The sequence below is a fragment of the Sinohyriopsis cumingii genome, chromosome 4, assembly GCF_028554795.1.
Source record: "Sinohyriopsis cumingii isolate HCF-2022 chromosome 4, ASM2855479v2, whole genome shotgun sequence".
Classification (NCBI taxonomy): domain Eukaryota; kingdom Metazoa; phylum Mollusca; class Bivalvia; order Unionida; family Unionidae; genus Sinohyriopsis; species Sinohyriopsis cumingii.
Genome location: NC_142964.1, coordinates 25525750 through 25543000, shown reverse-complemented (window position 1 = coordinate 25543000; position 17251 = coordinate 25525750). Strand labels below are relative to the sequence as shown.

Genomic DNA, 17251 nt, shown 5'->3' with positions numbered 1-17251 from the left:
CATAATAAATTATCCGCGTTTGTATTTTATATTCTTAAGTTCGTTTCATGCTTCTCAGTTAGTTCATTAGTATAGTTAGACTGGTTCAAACTGGAAATTACTAACTTGATAAACCAGTCAACATGATGATTCATTCTTGAATTATCTTGATTCGTTGATCAATAGGTCATAGGTCATTTTTATTATGCAAAGTTCCATATAAAGTGCTAATGCTATAAATAACTGTAATCCAATGCATTACACGAAGAAGTTACTAACTGTTAAAATACCCGCTACTATCATGTGATATTTAGTTTTCGCAGTGCTTCGCTCATGGCAAAGCAGTGTAGCCAAAATGACTGCAAAGTCGTCCTGGATTAGTAATTTTAGAGTAATGTAAGTGCAGCGAGTGCTGAAATTTGGAATTTGATCAATATCTTTTTTTTTATGTATTGCACGTGGGCTTCATGCATGCAAGACACAATGTATAATCGTACTGCATTTCGCAATGGTCCTATGCGTGCACTAATATCGTGACAAAACAACTTAATCGAAAGCTGCACCATTACCTCCGCCGTTTTTAGACGCAGTGGCCGCTATTTTCGTATTTGCTAGACCAAGCCCAATAAAACCACAACGAATCATACACTTACTATAAGCTAACAGAGTCTGTGTAATTCTTGAATAAAATTTCTATAGAAATAAGCACTTACGAGGAGTGTAAAATACCTTACCATTGCGTTTTTGCCTTCGGACATAGCATTTACGTATAACTTAGGTAAACATTGTCTCATACAAAGCGGACAAAAGGAATAAATGGTATCCCAATTGACTATAAATATTACTGATTGGGAATAATTGTTTATAACTATTGTCCCCCACCCCCATATTTAGATTACCATTTTGGCAATGCCACGAGAGTATCTCAGGACCAGTGTTGATTAAGTTGTGCTGACTTTTTTAGGATGATTTGAGCGTTAGAAAAGTCTGGATACAGGAATGTTCATTAAGAAAGTATTGATCATCCCAATCTTGGTCCATAAAATCATCATGAATCACTAAATCTGGATACTGCACACTTGGGGGGTATTTCCAATCGGCACTCCATCTAGCGGTCTACCAAATCTGAATACTGCACGCGTGGGGGTTTGCTTCCAATTGGCACTCCATCTATTTAGTGTACCAAATCTGGATACCGCATACGTGGCTGTTTATTTCCAATTGGCACTTCATCTACTGAGTATACCAAATCGGGATACCGCAGACATGGGGTTTATTTCCAATAGGCACTCCATTTACTGAGTGTACCAAATCTGGATACTGCAGAAATGGGGTTTACTTGCAATCTGGTACTCCATCAAGTGGTATACAAAATCTGGATACTGCATACATGGTTTTTATTTGCAACTAGTACTCCATCAAGTGAGTATACCAAATATGGATATTGCACGCTTGGAGATTATTTGTAATTGGCACTACATGTGGGAGTGTACAAAATCTACCCATGATCAAGCTCATTCCAGATCATTATTTGCACAGTATTCTTCTCGCGCTAGGACACATGATTCAAGGATATTCGCTAGGTATTCGACTGGTGATAGGATACTTGCATTTATTAATTACAAGAACCCACCACTTTAATGGAGATGTGGCCAGATATATTGAGTTTTATGCAATTCCCGGCATGTACTTATTTGAGCCAAACATTGTTTCCAATTCAAGAACTTTGACTCGCACATACGCAGTCGTTTCGATCTGATTACACTCAGACACCGATAAAGTTTGACGTTCTGTCAACCTTTGGAATTCCCGGTCCAGTTATTTTTAGTAACATATATTGAATTTCGTGTTATGGGGAGTTACTGTTAGATATAATATGTTCTGAATGAAGCTTATCTCTGTCATAAACGTTAGACCTAATTTGAGAATATGAGGACAACAGAACGATCTCGAGTTTAATCAGACGGCCAGCGTTGTTTGTCCAGGAAGTAAATTGGAAATCTATTAGAGCTATGTTAAAATCAGTCTGGAATAATTATTACTATGGTGGACAACCGAATTACTTTCCTGGTCTTTCGAATGGAAATTTCACGTATATTACTAGATTCCATCAAGAATTCAGTTTAGTCCATGTTCAGAAACGCAAGTAACAAAGTGAGAACTCGCTGACGTCAATAGGCTAGAGTCAGTAATGACGGGAAGATCGTTACAGGTAAAAGGATACACATGCTAGAATACACATCTACTTCGTTACAGGTAAGAGGATACACATTTGATAGAATACACATCTACTTCATTACAGCTAAGAGGATACACATTTGATACAATACACATCTACTTCATTACAGCTAAGTGGATACACACTTGATATAATTCACATCTACTTCGTTACAGGTAAAAGGATCCACATTTGATAGAATACACATCTACTTCGTTACAGGTAAAAGGATACACGTGTGATAGAATACACATCTACTAACAGTATTACTGTACTGTTGTATTTATTTCTGCAGGCTAATTTTATTGGATTTTTTATGACTTTATGAATAATACTTGTAACAAAAAAGATTAGTGTCAGGGTACTTAATTTTACCATATAGCTTTTATTTAAATACGAACACAAATCTAACTGTCACTGTACATAAGCTACACACTCATATGTATAAGGCTTCGCAAAGCATGGTATTTTGAAGTATCGTGCTAGTTATTATCCCATATTTAACAAGATTATACATCTGGCGTTTGGCCATTTTTTGGTTGTTTAAGTCTCAGCATATTTACATACAAACAGTGACTGGGGAACAAAAGACTAACAATGAAAAGTCTGTGCAAGGTGTACGACTTACTAACGAAATAGACCTACAGTATGTGGTATGGGCAGTCAGCTGTTACAAAAAGAATTGAACAAGCAAAGAGGCCAAACAAACAAGAAACTGTTAGGCTGAATGTTGCTCGCCAGCGTAAAACGCTCGCACGATATCGTTAACGGCAATCGTTTCCATAAAAAGTAGAGGTGCGCGGTGTTACCGGTATGCTAGTTTACCGTGCTTTTTTTTTCTTCTGGTGATACGTAACCTGGTATTTTTTCACGTGACCGGTGTTTCGGTTTTCTGCATCGGTAAGGAATATACGGAAATTCCCGAGTAATCTTGTTACGAATTAAATGATATTAAAATAATGATAATTTTTTTTCCTAACAAAATAATTCCGAGAAAAAAATTCTTCAAAATAGCTAGATTTGTCACAAATATGCAGAAATGGACGTTGTTAAAGATATTCAGGCAAAATCCAACTTTTGGAAAGAAACAAAAATATAAACCCCAAATAAAACCAAACAAAATGTCTATTTTTTATTTACTAACGTATGTTAATGTATTAAGTACATATCTTCCATTATAGTACCGAGAATAATCCTAAGTTTTTCAAGAGAGCAGCTGCTCTTTACATATCAGTTTTTGTACGTGGTTTTGAACAAATCTTGTTCGGGCAATACAAATATCGTCAGGACAATGGAGATATCATCTTGATAATGCAAATCTTGTCTGGGTAATTCAATAGGGCTTTAAGTTATTGCAGTCATAACTGTGACTGCAGCTATCAAATGAAATATATATTATCAATGGAACTGTAGCTGATGAGCTGACAAGCATTTCTGTGAAAATAAAATCTGTTCAGTAACACAACTCGGTCTAAAAGAGTCATCCCAAATTCCCCAGCATATAACTCGGTCTAAAAGAGTCATCCCAAATTCCCCAGCATATAACTCGGTCTAAAAGAGTCATCACAAATTCACCAGCGCATAACTCGCTCTAAAGGAGTCATCACCAGCACATAACTCGCTCTAAAGGAGTCAGCCCCAAATTCAACAGAATGCGTACATCTTAAGTTACTGGTTGTGACTTTTATGAAGCTTTATACAATAACCCCAGTGCTGTGGGACGTATGCGATCCGGTTAAAGCCGCCATCGTATCACTGTGTCAGAGTGCGCAATGTTACGATGGCGATGATACAGTGTTACTGTAGTGGTAATAAGATGGTGACTATACAATGTTACTGTAGTGATGATACAATGGCGACGATACAATGTTACTGTAGTGATGATACGATGGTGATGGGAGTGTGCGTTTGGATAGTGCATTCTAAAGGATAAAGGTATTCCTAATCAGCACCCGCTTCGCAGGGGTATACAAAATGGAATACCAATTTCAGTTAATATCTTCCGTCATAAAGTTATTTGATTATTTTATGAAGTAACTGGCCATTATTTGCATACATCCACACCAATAACCTATTTCAGTATTTTCAGGAGCACGTGTACTGTTCCAGCAGAAAATTCTACATCGTCATAGGGGCGCTTTATAGTGAAGCTTAAGCATTGATAAGATCCAATAAGAGTGATTTACGGTGTAAGAGACATCAGAACTCATGGGAGATATCGTGAGTAGTGAAAGGGGGCACCCTACGGACAATGGGAATTAGCATTACAAAACCCCTTGGGCAAATCTACGGACAATGGAAAATTAACATGGAGAAAAATCGTGGGCAAATCTACGGACAAGGGGAATTAACATGGGAATAAATCGTGGGCCACTTTACGGACAAGGGGAATTTAACATGGCGATAAATCGTGGGTCACTCTACGGACAAGGGGAATTTAACATGGGATTTTTTTTTTTTTAAATTTTTTTTAAAAAAAAGGGGTAGGCAATTCAAAGACTATCTCTTTTCGAGAAATATGGCTGGCCCTGAAAAGGGCCTTTGGGTTTATGTTAATATGCCCTTAACATAAAGGGCATTTGCGACATCTTCTTGTCCTCAAACTTCGTCTTACAGCAGGGCCATACATCAGAGTCCTCTTGAGGCAACCTTGTCTCTCTATATAGACTCTTCTTATCCACAGGCTGCTGTTGGTCCTGTGGACAACGGTCCACTTGGATCGGACATACATGAGCATGTCCGTCCTGAACATCATCGTTGACACAAGGGTTGAAGATTCAACGTCTGTCCACATGTTGAGGCTCCGAGAATAGGTGAATCAATGCAGTGAACGGCGCTTATTTATAGGGACAGAAAGGATTGAAACGGATTGAGTTCATTCACCAATCCTAACACGCGTTACAGAATTCAGTCAGCCCACATCCAATCCGAAGAGAGCAGTCTGTGACGTCACGTAGTCTATATAGATTCGCTAGCGCTTGTGTGCAGTCAATCTATGCGACAGTGATTCAACATGACGGAAACTCAGAAAACGATCCATTGGGGTGCACCAGCAGGGGAGACTGCCCAAGGGAACTCGGACTTACTTTCAGAAGAGGTGAATTGGGATTTTGTGGATTTTCTCTCCTCGCAAGAATTTGTTCCGGAACCTTCGTTACCTTCTTCATTACCGCAAGTGGAAAATTTTAGACAGAGACAGAAAGAAGAATTGGAGAAATTTATACAACGACAAAAGGAAGCGGAACAGGCTTTTCTCCTACAGCAACAGCAACAAGAAGAAGAGGTAAGAAAAAAACAACAACAGCAACAGCAAGAAGAAGTAGCAGCAAAGAAACAAGAGGGTGAAAATCAAACGGTCACGGTACTGTTGGACATTTTAGCAGAGTTAAGAAGTCTGAAACAAATGTATCAGACTTCTTTATCACGACCGAAGAGAATACGACCTTCCCGAGCTAAACACGTCAACCCTGTGACTAAGCCTACCGTACCACCCTTAGTGATTTCAACCCAATCATCATCAACATTACGCAGTCCAGAAGTAGGCCTTGGCCGTGGCAAAGGCTTAAGGCAGTTAAAATTGATTGCTTAAACTCACCCCTGCACCATGAAGAAAAAAAGGCCCTTTTCAGGGCCACCCACATTTTTTCGAAAAGAAATACAATTTCAATTTGCCAATAACTCAAAAAAAACTCACCCATTTTACCCTTATAGTACGTGTCTGTGTATGAGTGCGTGAGTGTAGCTTCTTATTTTAAAATCAAAACTCAAAGACACTTACCTTATATCATTCATTTATTCTTTTCTCCATTTTTTACAATCCAATTCACAATTCACAACTCAACACTTTAATTAAAAGTTCATTGATTTCTTCTTTTCTCCTTGTTTAGTCTCTCTGTTTTTTGAATTTCTTCACCGTCACACTCTTTTCCTCTTCTTCCTCCTCGCTTTCTTCCCTTCTTCTTTTTTTCTCCTGTTTCTTTTTCTTCACCTGTCTTCTTTCTTCCTCAGAAGAATCCCTCTCTTCCTCCGAAGAATCCCTCTCTTTTTCTTCTGAAGAATTCCTCTTTTCTTCTGACTCCTCTTTTTTCTTTTTTGGGCAATCTGGAGACCAATGTCCTTTTTCTTGACAATAATAACAGGTATCTTGACTTTTGTCTTTTTTAGTCCCTGTTTTTGTTCTTTTTTGACGGTCTGGACACTCTGAAGACCAATGCCCTTTCTTCTGACAGATATAGCAAGTATCTTGACTTTTATCTCTAAAGGAAGGAGAGTAGTCCGTAGGCTGGTCTGAAGAGAAATTTCTAATGACCCCTCGCAAAGCTCTGACGAAACGTTCCATCTGGTTAGTCTCTTCCATCGTTGTGCTCGGCTTGAGAGTGAAATGAATAGTGAAAGGACAAGACACACACCCTTTTATATACGCTGGTCTGCTATGACTATAAAGTAGTTTATGGTGTTTGAACTTGAGTCATTTGACTTTTTGCTTTCAAGATGAAACGATCCCATTCATTCGAGAAGAAAGAAGAAGAAAGTAAGAGGCAGAAACGTGATCTATCGCCTCGTACCAGGGCTGAAATCTTGGCACAAATTCATGCCAGTGATTTTGAAGAGGACATGAGTGAACCAGAATCCGAAACCTCTAAACCAAGTTCACCACCCTTAGTTAACCCTGAAAAGTACTATTCCATTCGAGAGACGGAAAAGCGCTCCTCTAGAAAATTTAGAACCACGGCTTACAAATACACGGTGAAGTTTAAAGATTTCAAGGCTGAAGTGCCGTTAGAGAAAGCAGAAGTGTTCATCACCGAGGTGTGGGATTCTTTGCTCACCGCACTCAAGCGACAATGTCAACCCAAAGAAGACGATCGCTTGAGACTTTCCATACAACACGACGGTTTGAAATCCCCTGTTTGGATCGAGTTTAGCACCCCTGCAGAATTGACTGCTTCCAAAGTCATGGACAAGATTCAACACGTACAACAATCTAATGATCAGTTTGACATCACCGATGGTAAAGCCACACTGGACATGACCCACGTCTCTCCTCCTCAAGGGACAGGACGCAAAAAGATGTTATTGGTGGACGACCTTCGCAACACCAAAACAAGTCTCGTCCGAATTGACAACCCTCATGACCAGATGTGCTTAGCCCGTGCCATCGTGGTGGGACGAACCTATGCCAACAAGAACGACACGGTAGAATGGAAAAGAACCTGGGACACTATTCAACGTCCCGACAGAGCCAAACAACGAAATGAAGCAGAACTCCTGTTACAACAAGCCGGACTGTCCAAAGACACACCCTGCGGCATTCCTGAGATGCAAAAATTGCAAGATGTCCTAGCTCCACGATACACCTTGAAAGTGCACCCTCAAGAAGTGCGCGGACCTCTCTTGTTTCGAGGGCAAGATTTTAAGGACGGAAAATACATTCATGTCTATCATCACGATGACCATTTCGATACGATTACCACTATCACTGGATTCCTGGGATACAGTTATTACTGTGAAAAATGTGACTATGGTTATAACAATCGAGAGCAACACAAGCATTGTGGATGGAAATGCACAGGATGTTTGGCCTCTCCACCCTGTCTGAGCGAAGAACCAGTGCCTTGTTCCACTTGTCTGCGCACGTTTGTCAGCCCTACCTGTTACCAACAACATTTGAAAACGCAAGGTTCACAGAAGAAATGCGCTTGTCAATTGCTGAGATTGTGCCCCGCGTGTGGACAAGGCATACGTACCAATAATACCAAGGCACACGTATGTTCAGGAAAGAAAAAATGTCACATTTGTCACCACATCGTGGACTTGGAACACGAATGTTACGTGCAAAAATACCAACCACCACCAGAGAAAGAGGACGGTCACAAGAAGAAAGGCAATTTCATCTTTTTCGATTTCGAATGCATGCAAGAGACTGGCATTCACATTCCTAATTTCTGCGTGGCTCATGGAGCGTGCGAGAAGTGCATTCAAGAACCTATCTTTAGTCATTGCCCTCACTGCAGCAAGATTCCTGGAGGACGTGAAAAAATCTTTCGGGGGCCGAACACGCTAGCCGATTTCGCTCGATGGATCTTAGACCCCATCGACAAGACGTGGAGCCAAGAGGACATCGAACGTTACGGAGATTGTCATCGTCATGCCACGGTGATGGCTCACAATTTCTCCGGATACGATGGACAGTTTCTTTTGAGGCACTATACGGAACAAGGCACCGAGCGTCCTAAAGTGACTTTGAACGGAGCCAAAATCATTTTCATGCAAGTGGGACAAGTGCAGTTTAAAGATTCGATGAGCTATTTGGCCATGCTTTTGAGTCGAATGCCTAAAACGTTTGGAATGACAGAAATGGCTAAAGGGTACTTTCCACACTTTTTCAATACGGAAGCCAATCAACACGCCGTTCTACCCCATTTGCCTGAGGCTCACTATTACGACCCCGACAACATGCGTACCGAACAACGAGAAGCTTTCTACGCTTGGTACCAGATTCACGCCTCAGACCCTTTCGACTTTCAGGAAGAAATGCTAAAGTATTGTCGTTCCGACGTGGACATTTTACGGCGTTGCTGTGGAAAATTTCGAGAACTGTTCATGGAACACGGAGGGGTGGATCCTTTGAAAGAAGCTTGCACCATTGCCAAAGCGTGTTCCCTAGTGTATCGACAACGATTCATGCCTGAAAACACCGTGGCTGTCATCAGCCCTCAAACGACCCACTTTGTCAAGCGTCAGTACTCGGTCAAAGCCCTACGTTGGTTACATTACTTGTGCGACAAGGAAGACAAGTGGATTCAGCATGCCCGCAACGGAGGGGGCGAAAAGACCATCGGAACGTATTCGGTCGATGGCTGGGACTTAGAAAACCCCAAGATCGTGTACGAGTTTAACGGTTGCTTATTTCACGGATGTCCTGTTTGTTACCCTGACCGTGGTACTAAAAATCAGTTTTTGCAACGAACCATGGAAGACTTGTACCAGGACACTTGTCAGCGACGCCTAAAGTTAGAACAGCAAGGATACCAAGTGGTGGAAATGTGGGAACACGAGTACGATCACCGTATGAAAACCGATCCCGAGTTTAAACGCCTCGTGGAAAGTTACCAGTTCATGGACCCGCTGAACCCGAGGGATAGTTTGTACGGAGGAAGGACCAATGCCACCTGTTTGCTGTACCAAGCCGACGAAGAGAAAGGAGAAGAAATCAAATACTTGGACGTGTGTTCGCTGTATCCCTACGTGTGCAAATATTGTCGCTTTCCTGTAGGGCATCCGCAATTGCTGACGGAACACATCGACCTGAAAAACATTCGACAATACGAAGGCTTGATCAAGTGCAAAGTTTTGCCTCCCACGAACCTCTACCATCCCGTCTTACCTCACCATTGTCAAGGCAAACTGATGTTTCCCTTGTGCCGTACTTGTGCCGAAACGTGCAACCAAGACCAACCTTGTCAGCACAGCCAGGAAGAACGGGCCTTGACGGGAACGTGGGTCAGCGTAGAATTGTTCAAAGCTCTGGACATGGGATACCAACTGTTAGAAGTGTACGAAATTTGCCACTTTCCCAAGACACAACAATACCGCAAGGGTGACCCTACTCAGAAAGGCATTTTTGCAGACTACGTGGATGCCTTTTTGAAACTGAAGCAAGAAGCCAGCGGCTATCCTTCCTGGTGTCACACTCCCGAAGACCAAATACAATTCAAAGAGAAATACTACGAACAAGAAGGCATCACTTTAGACCACATCGAGAAAAACGAAGGCAGGCGATCGTTTGCCAAAGTGATGTTAAATTGCTTGTGGGGTAAAATGGCACAACGCCCGTGTTTACCCAAGACGGAATATTTGACAGAACCTTCCCGCTACTTCCAGATGATTCACGACAAAACCAAATACATGAAACACGTGGACGTCGTTCGAGAGAATTTGATCTTGGTCAATTACGAAGAAGATCTGGACTTTGTACAAGACGACCCTTTTGGAAATGTCATCATTGCGGCTTACGTGACAGCCCATGCTCGCTTAAAATTGTACGAAGCTTTAGAACTGTTAGAAGAACGCGTCCTGTACTTTGACACGGACAGTTGCATTTACATCCATCACCCGATTCAACATCACCCTAACATCGAAGGAGACCGTTTAGGAGCCTGGACAGACGAGCATCCCGACGACAAGATTTTAAGTTTCGTCAGTGGCGGTCCCAAAAATTACGGCTACGAATACCGTGACAAACAAGGAGAAGTGCACACGACGTGCAAAGTGAAAGGACTGACTCTGAATTATCGTACCAGTCGAGTGGTCAACTTTGGGGTATTGAAAGAAGCCTTGCAATCGGGAGAGGATGGAAACTTTAAAGTGACCACCTATCAACCGAACAAGATTGTACGTTTACCCACTCACCACATCGTCAGTCGACCCTTGGAAAAAATCTATCAAATTGTATACCAGAAGCGAGTTCGACTTCCCAATCATTTCACCTTACCGTACGGTCACGTCGGTATTGGTCTGTATATAAAAAGGAAGCCTAGGCAAAATCGATAGTTCATTGTGACTACCAAGACCGAGCGAACAAGATGAATACTTTCAGAGAAACACAGAACAAGTTGTTTAGAAGGGCACAATTCAAGTGTGAGGCTTCGGAAGTGGAATGCGATTGTGAGCCTTGCGATGGGTACGATGCTGTACCTTGTGACCTGAGCGATGCCGTAAAGCATCATGGGAACTTTAGTGCCCCTACCCCTATCATGGAAAGTGATGCTGTGCGTGTCAAACCTGTGGGATGCGAAAGTGATGCCGCTCGTCCTCTTGGACATTTTACTGGGTTTCGTTTTAAAGGGGAATGTTCACCTTCACGTCTACCCCCCTACGGATGTCATCCAGCCCTGAGCAAACTCCTACCCATGTCACTCAACCCTCATCGAAACGAACCTGTGAAAGACGAATATTCGTTCCCTGTGCGTTTGTCGGAATACTGCGACTTTGAAAATCGTCTTCAATCGTTCAAAGGAAAATGGCCTAAGTATCTGGGAGGACCGACCCCCGAAGAATTAGCCAGAGCCGGATTTTTCTACTTGGGCGAAGGAGATAAAGTCAAGTGCTTCAGTTGCGGTGTGTCACTTCACCACTGGGAACCGCAAGATTCGGCCTACGTAGAACATGCTCGATGGTCACCGAATTGTCATTACTTACCCTTAGTGGGACCGAGACATTGAAGTAACTTCTTACCATAATAATCTGTTCATGGATACTTTACAAGAGAACATTTGTGCTTTGCCTGTGGAGTTGAGAGAACGCATTTATCGAGAACTGGTCAAAATACAAGTGAAACGTAAAGAACAATTGCATCCGTTACGTCACCAGATCTTTAACCACTGGTACCTGAAAGGTATAAGAGAACTGATTCGTCAGAAATTGTTTCAGTGGTCAGACCTTGTTCAATACTTCCAGGCCCCCGATGATTCACGTGTTGATCATTTTGGTTACTTCGAGATTCACCTAGAGCAACCCATTGAGGAAGACGAGGTAAAGGATTACCAACATATTTTACGTGGAATCTACTTAGCGGAAGAGGAAACTTCTAATCGAACTCTGACGTTTCGGTTACAGTATGCAAGATTTACATTACCCACTGGAAAACGAACATCACTGGCTAGAAAGTACGTGTATTCTTTTCGAAACAAAGAGACTATAAAAACAGGCAGCTATGCCACGACTTATGTCGTATGTAATCCAACAGATTCCGTGGAAGGAACTCAATGACCATATTCAAACCGTGGATCATTACCATCGATTATTGCAAGAACTGTATCCATTCAATTTGGGACGACAAGTGGTGTGTGTCTTAGTGACTTGTTTTCTGGGATTTCGTTTACCAGCCGATTCTTTGTGGACTCTTTACGATCAATACTTACCACCTCCATGGCCTTAAATGGTCACGAAAAACTCCTTTTGCTCAAAGCCTTGCGGTTTCATCTGGATACTTCTCGTCCTCAACAGGAAAAAAAGATTCGTCAACTTTTAGCTACCCAAGACGTGTATGACGATGTGTGTGTAGCTTGTGACTTACACCCTCATTGGACAGATGTTCGTGACTGGAAAAAGGGGAGTTTTGAGGTTTGGACCCAAGAAGTGGCCCAGTATGCACAAGAGTTGTTCAAGGAAAAAAGTTACTTTTCAACCTGTGTTAGTGACGGTGCCAGAAGAACCCGTCACCGAGAACAACCACTCGCTTCAGGACAGGACTGTCATGGATATTCCTGAAAGGTCATTCCGGGAGGACACTTGTGTGACAATACCTCATGTAGAGACTGTAAGAACATTACACACTGTCCCTAGGACATCTTGGTTAACCAAAACATGTTGTACAGACACTTGTTTATATTCCACTTTGATCGCTTTGCTGTGTTTTATATTCCTGTACATCACTATTTGGGTTGTATGTATTTTTGTCTTTCGTGTTCATATTTGAAACATTCAATAAACGTGTTCTGAAAAAAGTATATAAACTCTTGTCTTGTTTGTTTTTCGTGTCACAAGTGACATTTCTCACACCATGGCTACCTCTGCTGTCTCTGCTCCCTCTTCCTCTACTGTCAAAGTCATCGACGAACACTTAGATCGTGCCAGTTGGGAGGCTTTGTATCTTCGCCATCCCTTTAACATGCTCATTGCTGGACCTAGCGGTTCGGGCAAAACCGAATTCGTCAAACGTTTGATCGAGCATAAACATCATTTGATCGATCGGCCCCCTCAACGGATCGTGTGGTGTTACAAAGAGTGGCAATCGGCGTACAGCCTCTTGCGAGAAAGTCAAGGCGATTCCATCGTGTTTGTGGAAGGCATTCCTAAAGAAGACGACGGCATCGTCTCTGACTCCCGTCTAACCCATTTGGTCATTTTCGACGACATGTTAGGAGAAGACGAAGAAGAAATTAAATTGTGGTTCACGCGCAAAGGGCATCACCGTAATGCCAGTGTCGTTTACATCACCCAAAATTTGTTTCAACAAAGTAAAGCCCATCGCACCATCAGTCTCAATGCGCATTACGTGGTCTTGTTTAAAAGCCCTCGAGATAAATCGCAAGTGCAAGTCTTAGCCAAACAGTTAGGAACGCCTTGGCTGACTCAGGCGTACGACGATGCCACTCAAACGCCACACGCCTATTTACTCGTCGATTTGAAACCTACCACTCCCGAGGATTTGCGATTTCGTACCCACTTGTTTCACCACTGGTGCCAAGACGGAGGGCCTGTCCTGTACACGTCTCCGTCCTCGACTTCATTTCACTCCCCATGAAAAAAATCTATAAAAACCTCAGACCCTTTTTCGTCTGTCTCACACTCAGTGCGAACATGACGTCCCTTCAGTCGCATCTTCCCGTCAAATTGATTCGTGCCTTGTATGGCATCAGTCGAGAAAAAGATCCACAAACACGAGCTCGTGTCTTAGAAGCTAGCCTCAAAGAAGTCTTACGATGGTTCACGGTGACGGCACGTCAATTACTCCAAGGAATCATTCAGATTCCTCATCAAACCCAACGCTTTTTCGATCGAAACAAAGTCGCTTTGGTCCAACTGGCCGAACCCCGCATCGACACTCAAACCAAAAAACAAATCATTTTGAAACCTGGAGGGAGCGGTACTCTAGGAGGGGTCATCATTCGCTCACTCTTAAGATGGGATCCTAATGCCCCCAAAGTTATCCCTAAGACAAAAGTTCAAGGAAGCCCCAAGAAGAAAAAGACCAGGTCCCCAAAGAGAAGAACTTCTCCAGTGGCGGGACCCTCCTCTTACCAGACACCACCCCGAAAAAAGAAAAGAAGCCCCCAGAAAAAGAAACAGAGAAAAAGTCCTCAGAAAAAGAAAAGTCCACAGAAGAAGAAAACTAGTCGCAAGAGAGGCACTGCGGCCAGGACGCAGCCTTACACTCGCAAACCACGACCTGCCACAGCGTCTCCGACAGCCTCACGTTTGTCCACTTCTCCGTTGATGTCACCAGGAACTGAAGAGTACTTGGAGACGTTGATTACACCAAGAACTTCTCCGTTGATGACCCCCAAAAGAACTTCCCCAGTGGCAGGACCTTCCAATTTAGCGGCAGTGGCTGCTGCTCACAAAGTACCTTCTCCCAAAATCAAAGTCCATGAAAGATCGGGCATGTTACAAAGTTTACTGGATTTGTCCAAGCAAGAACTGGCTCGATTTAGTCCGTTACGTACCCCTGCACGACGTGTCATGCCTGTCCTCAAACTGATACGACGTAAAGACAATCAATGGCGACGCGTTCCAGTATAAAAAAGGCCTGTGACCGAGTAGGATATCAGTGTTTTTTGGTGCTCCTGAAGACTCAAAGATGTCACCCTCCAGAAAACCCCAAGGAAAGAAAAGGAAAGGACTGCCACCACGTTTAGCCAAACATGGGGACATGTTATCTGTCCTGTCCAAAGCTTCTCCACCCCTACGAAAAAAACTCATTCAAACGGCCTCCAAAGAGGTCATCGATACCGTGTGCGAATGTTGTTTGAACGTCTTGAAAGGCACGATCCCTTTGTCCAAACACCAGAAACAATGCTTAGGCAAACATCGTCACGTTCTTCGGAAAATGGTTCAAAAGAAAATTCCCATTCGTCAAAAAAAGAAGATGTTGGTCCAACGTGGAGGCATTTTACCTCTCTTGTTAGGCCCCATACTGAAAGGAGTCTTGGGAACCATGTTGGGAGGACTGGTGGGAGCAAGATAAAAAGGCCCTCGGAAGTCCCAAGATCTCAGAATCGACCCCTGACAACCCCATGGAAGGACGAAAACTAGCTTTAGTGCCTTACAAACGATGGATGGAATACCATCGGTGGCAAGAACAACGCACCCCGCATTTACCTCCCAATCCCAATTTGAGCGAGATGTCCCAGTTACAACACGAATTGCAATCCTTGATGGATCGCCAAGATTTGTCCGAAACAGAAAAATCGCAAAAGTACGGCCAACTCTTGCAAAGACTGCAACTCTTTCACCAGAAAGCTTTAGACGAAACAGCTTTACCCACTCTGAAAGATTTTAAGACCTTGATGAAAAGTCCAGCACCATCATCATCATTACCACCACCACCACCACTACTGTCATCCCCAACCGTCACCAGAGATGCTACCCCACAAAGACCTGAGGAAGAAGAGACGCGCGAAGTGTTTCAAACACCGTCAGCAGCTCCCATTTCTAGTAAGATTGCAGCATCCTTGTTGACCCCGTCCCCCACACCCCAACGAGAAGAAATGAAAGCTTGGGTTAAAAAGATGATGTCCACACCTCCTTCGACAGAAGTGAAAAAGAAAGAAGAGAAACCAGAAGCGAAAAAGAAAAGAAAACCAAAGCCATTCCATTGCCACCTCCACCACTACCACCACCACTACCTTCGACTTCTACTCCCATAGCCCATCGGACACGTAAATCCGTTTCCAAACCACCCTTTCGACCCACCCAAAGTAGCATCACCGAAGAGTGGGTGACTTATTAACACACCAACCAACACAAAAAAAAAATGGAAAAAGTCTTAGCCAGCATTTACTACGATCCCTCCCATCCTGCAGGTTACGCAGGAGTTCAAAAATTGTATCGTGCTGCCAAAACTCGACTGAAAAGTCTCCGTTTACCTCAAGTGCAACGATGGTTACAAGAACAAGCTACCTACACTTTACACAAACCCATTCGACGCAAGTTTGCCAGAAGTCGCACCCGAGTGGAAGGCATCGATCATCAATGGCAAGCCGATTTAGCCGATGTCTCTCATTGGCCAGCTACAATCGTGGCTACAAATATTTGTTTTGTGTCATTGACGTCTTTTCCAAATTTGCCTGGGTCGTGCCCTTGACTTCCAAATCGAGCAGCGAGTTAGTGCGAGCCCTGCAACGGGTGTTGAAACAAAGCGGTCGTCACCCTCTTCGATGGCAAACGGACAAAGGCACCGAATTTCTGAACCAAGCTTTCCAAAAAGAATTAAAGAAACGTGACATTCATTTTTTTACCACCGAGAATCCCGAAACCAAAGCCAGCATCGTGGAACGTTTTCAACGCACTTTGAAAGAACGCATGTGGAAATATTTTACGCATCACCACACTCTGAAGTACATCGACATCTTACCGCACCTGGTGCAAGCGTACAACCAATCTTACCATCGAAGCATCGGACGTGCCCCGCAAGACGTGACTCCCGACAACGAAGTGCTGGTGTTTGAGCGCCTGTTCGGTACGTCCCCGACGAGGGCTGTCCCTAAGAAAAGTGGAGAGTTGACCGTAGGAGATTGGGTGCGCATTGGCAAAACCAAACGCACTTTCGACAAAGGTTACTTACCTAACTGGACGACCGAATTGTTTCGCGTCACTGGACGAGTGCATGGCCGTCATCCTACCGTCTATAAATTGGAAGACATGAACGGAGAAGTGCTCAAAGGAACGTTTTATTTGCCCGAGTTACAACGTGTCACCAAAAAAGAAGACGACGTGTACGACATCGAAAGCATTCTCGAACGCAGAACCCGTAAAGTGGGCAAACGACATGTCAAAGAAGTCAAAGTACGTTGGAAAGGATATCCACCCAGTTTTGATTCTTGGATCGACGCTTCGCAAGTCATCGACTATAAAAAGAAGAAGTGACCATCATGCCCTTTCACACATCAGACGCAGCTACGTCGACCACTCCTTCTTCCCCTAGTTCTTCTGTGCAAGATTTACAAAAACAACCCTTGTGGGTGTGGTGTGGAGAACGTGTGCCTAAAACGCAAATCGTCTTTTTCTGCCAAATCTTCGTGGTGTATTGTGTCATCGGGGCAGCCATCGCCAATTTGAGTTTGCAACAAGGAGACAAACAATTGTGGACCATTTTATTGAGCAGTTGCATCGGTTACCTGCTTCCCAATCCTTCCCTGAAATTCTCCTCGAACGGGAACCCCGGGAACCTTGTGTCCAGTGCCAGTGTCAGTCACCACTCCAACAACCACAACCAGAACCCCATTTTGGGCGGAGACACGCCTCTGACGTCCAGTAATATTCCCTCGG

At 43.3% G+C, this 17251-nt stretch overlaps 1 protein-coding gene across 2 annotated transcripts in view; it reads left to right on the top strand.

Annotated features, from left to right (window-relative positions):
- The first annotated feature begins 1869 nt into the window (after window positions 1-1869).
- LOC149800831 (uncharacterized) overlaps window positions 1870-17251 on the top strand; it is an 82732-nt gene continuing 67350 nt past the window's right edge. The window contains exon 1 of one of the 2 annotated variants that reach the window (XM_089954831.1): window positions 1870-2235. In XM_089954831.1, the coding sequence (XP_089810957.1) occupies window positions 2206-2235 (30 nt within the window). In that variant the 5' untranslated portion in view covers window positions 1870-2205. The remainder of the gene's footprint in view (window positions 2236-17251) is intronic. The other variant, XM_089954832.1, reaches the window with a different exon arrangement.